The sequence below is a fragment of the Tachysurus vachellii genome, chromosome 23 (genome assembly GCF_030014155.1).
Source record: "Tachysurus vachellii isolate PV-2020 chromosome 23, HZAU_Pvac_v1, whole genome shotgun sequence".
Lineage (NCBI taxonomy): Eukaryota > Metazoa > Chordata > Actinopteri > Siluriformes > Bagridae > Tachysurus > Tachysurus vachellii.
In genome coordinates, this window is record NC_083482.1 from 3031311 (window position 1) to 3037433 (window position 6123).

The following is a 6123-nucleotide window of genomic DNA, read 5'->3' on the forward strand; positions in this document are numbered from 1 at the left end:
GAAAACAAACGAATAGCAGCATTTAGTTCATATTAAAGACTTACAAGATAAATAAATGAACTCGTTAGTTCATTCTCTCACCTTGACCGACCCGCAGATGTTGAGTTTGCTAAGATTTTTCTTCACACTCGCCTCCTATTGAGAGTCTCTGCATGACTGTTGTTGGGTTTTTTTTACATACACTAAGTGCGCTAGTCGGTTTAAGGCGTTTTCTTTCATTCCTGTAAGTCAAACAGTACCTTTTTCTGCACCATTAAGACATTAATGACTTTATGAACCCCTAAAAAAACCCCTAAAACCTTGTTTCCTATCCAATACGTACATAAACAGACACATCGGCGTGTCTGTGATCTGAGGAGAAACTACACTGCGTTGTTAGCCGCTAGCTAGCGGAGTGTGAAGCTAGCTTTAGTGTCAGTACAAAGGTAAACACGTCTGTTTAACTGCAATAAAACACTCAAAACAAGACACGCAGCTCGGTCCTGACGTTTACAGTGTATCCGTGTGCGTGTGAGAGAAGAAATCACAGACAGAGAACTTTTTTTTTCTTTTCTTTCTTTGACGTTTAAGTTACTTTAAGCTAAAGCCTTACCTGGCCCGTCTGAGGCAGGTGCTGTCATCTTCGGCCTCTTCGCGTTCGGAGGTCCGGCATCAAGGAGGTTTTCAGCCATTTCTTATAGATTAGACGTAGCAAAATAATCACTTGGGGAATCCTTTCGAGGCGAGAATAATAAGAACGCTCCACGTAATTCACTTTGTTTATACGTTTCAGGCTGTTGCTAATTAGCTAAGCTAGCAGCGAGGAGGAGGAGGAGGAGGAGAAGGAATTCTCAAAAAAGTACCAACAGCGCCACCGCCATTTACCCCATGATAATCCAACACCCAACACCCACATTATCGTCGTTAAATTAGCTTCGGAGAAAAAAAAAATTAGATCCTTTCAAGAAAAATAGGGTTTAAATGTTTTTTTTGTGTGTTGTGTGTGTAAAGGTTTATATTCCAGAGGGAATCTCCTTCGTCACGACGTTCTTAAATGTGCATCCTCATCAAAACCTCTCCTCTGACGTCAAAAAATTCGTGCAAAAAAACATCCGAAACCGATTTAAAAATGCACAAATGCATCGTAATGTTACTTGTTATTTTGTGCAAACGTCCGTTCGGTGCTGTCTGCCGTCCGACGGCTCCCCCTCTCTCGGTTTAAACGACACGGACCGAACGGGGAAATCAAAGGTAATAAGGCGAAAAGGGGGCTTCGTGGCCGTCGAAATGCCGATGAAATCCAGTATTTTTCGCCAAAATAAGCTTCGTCGCGATTCAACAGCGGTTTATTGGGACAAAAGTTGTCGTTAAACGTCGACTCTGACGCGCTGTATCGAAATTAAAAAATAGCGCCGTATCGAAATCCTGATTTCCAAGCCGCGACAAGATGGCGGCTGTTGATTCCTTCGATACAAAAAAAAAACTTTTTTTTTCCAGCTAGAAGGGGGAGGGGCTCGAACGCGAATGAACGTGTTTACGTAATGAGGCCGGCGTCACGCAAAAGCGTTCGCGTGCGTGTGCACGTCTCGACCGACAGGGGGAGACCAAACATCACAAATACACCTCGGGTGTAAAATAACGCCCCGTTTTGTTTTTTTTTGTTTTTTAAAGCGCTGTTAAAAGTAAAACAATAAGTTAGTGCACCTGGTTGGGAATCTGACATTTATCTTTTGCTAATAAATTTAATTAAAATGATAAACAAACAAACAAAAAAAAAAAGGTCATTTTTTTAGACACTCTATGAACAAACTGTACAATTAATTTTTCAGGGCAGCTCACAGACACTTTCTGTAATGCACTGATTTTTTTTTTTATAACATTTTATTTCCTGGATTTTCGGTATCTTTCCAGAAATAAAATAAGTATCTCAGTTTAAAATCATTGAAATTAGGTTTGATCGTTAAATCAGGGCCCGGCGACGTAGAAACGCCGGAGTTTTAACGCCCTTAATTATGGCTGGTAATTCTTAATCATTTTAGTTGAATGGCATCAAATTGAAATCACAATGTGTTGCTTGAATTTGTGTGTTAGTATATACAATTTTTTTGGACGTTAACGATTCAGCTTTTACATTTACAGCATTTAGCAGTTTAGCATTTAGCATTTTTCCTTATCCCGAGCGACTTACATTTTATCTCATTTTCATACATACTGAGCAATTGAGGGTTAAGGGCCTTGCTCAGGGGCCCAGCAGTAGCAGCTTGGTGGACGTAGGACTCGAACTCACAACCTTCCGACTGGTAGTCCAACACCTTAACCACTAGGCACAACATCCCTTTTCTTGAATCACTGCTCATTTGCTTTCTTCGAACATAGATTTTTTAAATTTTGTTCCACCGACTATTTGAATTTGAAACCAATCCACCTGATAATTATAAAACTTAGTTTCATTTCTAAAATGTAACAACAAAACCTTTTACAAATTCAAATAAAATCATGAGAATTCAAATTCCTACATTATAAACCCAGACTGTCATGCCACATTTCTCCTTCTGTGTCTAAAGGATCATTATTTTTAATTTAAAAAAAATACAGTCCCAACAATGAGTCTAAGCACCTTTGATGCTTGGCCCCCTAATTATTTTCCTGAAGATTAGCAATTACTAAGCCTGAAATACTAAAAGATTCTCAAACAGATGAATGTAGTGAGTGTATGATATCTTCAAGCATTTCTGAACCGCAGTAAAAATCTAAATTACAGGATTTACTGCTCTATGAATGTATTAAATATATTTAAATTAAGTTAAATTGCCATCGTTAGTCTTTGATTAACAGAATAAAAAGAAGCGATATACAACAGCAGGACAGTGAGAAAATGTCAACCTAATTTTTAAGTAATAAAACTAAAAAAAAAAAAAAAGGCAGCTAATGTGCTTTCAAAAACAAAAAAAGAAATACACTTTTCCATATATATTTTTTCATCTAGCTAACCATCTCATACACTCAAAGAAATTACAGCCACACACCAATACACCAGTGACAATAGCTTTTTTTTTTTTCTTTTCATTGTTTTTTTTTTTTTCCTGTTCTCCAAATATGGCACATGCACATATACTTTCAATCTTGAAATAAAAAAAAAAAATACATATGGATATGTACATACAAAGTGAATTGTGCAAATGTATACAGATTATGCTCATGTAGGGATTAAATGTATAATGTGCACAGAAAAATAATAATAAAATCATATTCAAGCATGTGACATACTACACACACACACACAAAAAAAGGCAAAATAAATTTCAGATCTCTTTGGTTCACATAAAAACCTCCTCCCATATGGCAAATATATAATACTCATTTAAAAAGGTAGATTTGATGGCACATTTATTTCACCTTTGGTACCACACCAAAACCAAATTCATATTTTTTTTTTTGCACATAAAATCATCATTTAAAATATTTAATCAGCTTCCAGCATAAAGGCACGACTTTTCTACACATCTCTCCTCTCTGGATTAAACGAAGTAAAATTCATGTTAAATTTATGCCTCAGGTCTTTAACAACCATCAATGAACTTGCAGAACTCTTTAGTTTATAGAAATATCTTCTAACTTGGTTTGCTCTCTGGTTTCCTGGCTAGCATGCTAGCTTTCTCTCATTCTAAAAGTTACAATTACAATTTTATACGAATGCTGTGCCCCAGTACTGTTTCTGATGCACCTGTGCTGACATCCTGACCGCAAATTTGTCTTTATCTAGTTGAAAAAGCAATTATGAAGTCATAATTACCACACAGTAATGCAGTTTTCTACAAAGCTCAACTTTCATAGCTGACCGTAGTGTGCCCATAAGAAAAAGTCATGGTGTTCATTAAAATAAAGAATCCGGTGTGACAGCATATTTTTGTTAGCATGTGTAATTGACCGTCTCATCGGTAAGAATCGTGCAGGAATAAAGCCCTCGGGCCTCAAAATGACAGAAAAACAATTTCATGTCACTTATCTTTTAAAAGAAAGACATCAAGTCACAGAACCAAAAATAATAAAGCTCTTTAACACATACAACGTCTCTCCACATTAGCATCGAACTCAGACAGAGGAAGTAGCCCAGCATTTGAAGTTGGTATTGTAGGCATGTTTGTTTATAACCCTATACTCTGAGAGACTGCATTTCAAAATCTAAAAAGAGTGGATTCCTGCAGTGTGATAAAACCAGTATTGAGACACAACCTCAAGTCTATTCCCGTAACTCTCAACAGGCTATTGGAGCTGTAGTAGTGGAGAGCTGGAGTAAAAAAGGCACCCCAAACATTCTAAAGTGTCTCACTCATCTCCATTCAACATCAAAAAATTCATATTTTGGTACTTCAAAAAAATATAAATAAAAATCTAACACACATAGCTAGGCATGAGTAAGTAATTAAGTTTAAATACTGTCAGCATTGCATTTTTTTTTTTCCCTTTTTTAATTTTTTTATACATTTCCTTGCTGATGGTGTGATACATAACATCTGCAGTGACTCAGACTTGAGTGTGGCGTGATCAAAAAGCAGTGCACCATACAACAAATCAAAAAAAAAAAATCCCTTGTCCATCCAGAATTATTTCCATATCGAGTTACACAGTGTTGATTTTTTTTTTCTATTTCCATGTAGCTGGACTATAAACACACAATAAAAGGTCTTGTGATACAGGAGATGATTTGTTTCATTTATGAGAAAGTGCTAAAGGAAAAAAAGAAAAAAGGCACTGGATTGTTTTTCTGGAGAAGAAAAAAAAAAGGGAAATTCTCAGGACCTTTTGCATGAAGTGAGCAACAAATATAATGAGTTTATTGTCATAATGCAGTGCTTATCACCAAAAGGCTATGGGTTCAATGCCCAGGACTGCCAGAGAGCTAAAGTTAACAAGCATCAGTTTTTCCCCAACATGGATCTGCTGCTGGACGAGGAACACGCTAAACTCCATAAGGACCACTGATTGGAGATGTGAAGCGAGATTGCTACAGGTTTTGAAACCGCTTTCACTTACTGTCTCCAGTGTCAGCACTTTGTAAGAGGTAAAGCATTTCCTTTCACACAAGAAAGTCATGGAACGTGTTTACAGCTACTCTAACAAGTGTGAACAGGAACTAAATTGTAAATCGCATCACATATACGCATTGTGTTTTATTCGTAATTTAAATGAATAATCTACAAATAATCTTCGGTGTCCCTGTGCATGTGTCACATTTTTCACAATTTTCAAATCATGGTTAGCGACTTGGTTGTCGGGAGACGTTCCCGTTTCCAGACTAGCAGATTTATAGCAGAACCCTTCTGTGGTTTACAAGCAACGAACAGTTGCACATTTAGCCCTCGAGCAAGTCCTTCAACTTTCAACTTCTCAAGCTTGGACAAGATTCTTGTTCAATACACATACATGACTTCCTCAGCTCTTAATCTGCTACATGATTGAAATGTAATGCCATTAAAATTCCCTCGTAGATTGCGGGGATGTTTGGGAGGCAGAAAGACTACAGCAAGATATGTTTTGAAAAAAAGCGAGACTTGAAGAGAATAGCAGTGCTTTCTCACACTCTGATGGGAAAAAAGGAAAAGAAAAACAAAAGGCACTACAGGAAAAAAAAAAATTTGACTCCACTAAAGAGAGCAACGTTTAATAACATGGCACGACTGGAAACACACAGATACAGCAGAAAGGTTGCACCCAAGGCCACGGGAGAGCGCGGACACCAAACGCTACTGGCACAATCCAAGAAATCAATCCCACTCATACAGCACATGTCCTATATCCGACAAAGTGTTTTGTCATCATCTGAAGTGTTTCAGAGAATGCTTTTGACCTACTTCAGAAAGATTAACAAAAACAATCGATAGAAAATTCTTCTGAGAACAAATACAAATCATTCACAGTAATAACTGGGCTAAATGCTTCACTGTTAAAAAAAAATCCCTTATGATTCCTTAACTGTATTCTCTTAAATGATATTTTGTGCTGTTGGGCTGAAATGTCATGAATTCAAGGTTTTTACTGTATTGCTGCAAAGCACTGCACAGTGTAAAGTGTAAGGCTATGGGAAACTCCACCGAAACTTGGAGAAGTCACTGAAATGGTAATAACATAAATATGTCTATACTC

General features: G+C 37.1%; 1 protein-coding gene across 4 annotated transcripts in view; it reads right to left on the minus strand.

Moving 5' to 3' along the window:
* Positions 1 to 1456, minus strand: part of crebbpa (CREB binding protein a) — a 31119-nt gene extending 29663 nt beyond the window's left edge. For all 4 annotated transcript variants that reach the window (XM_060859422.1, XM_060859421.1, XM_060859420.1 and 1 more), the window contains exon 1: positions 593 to 1456. In XM_060859422.1, the coding sequence (XP_060715405.1) occupies positions 593 to 671 (79 nt within the window). In that variant the 5' untranslated portion in view covers positions 672 to 1456. The remainder of the gene's footprint in view (positions 1 to 592) is intronic.
* Positions 1457 to 6123: the final 4667 nt, after the last annotated feature.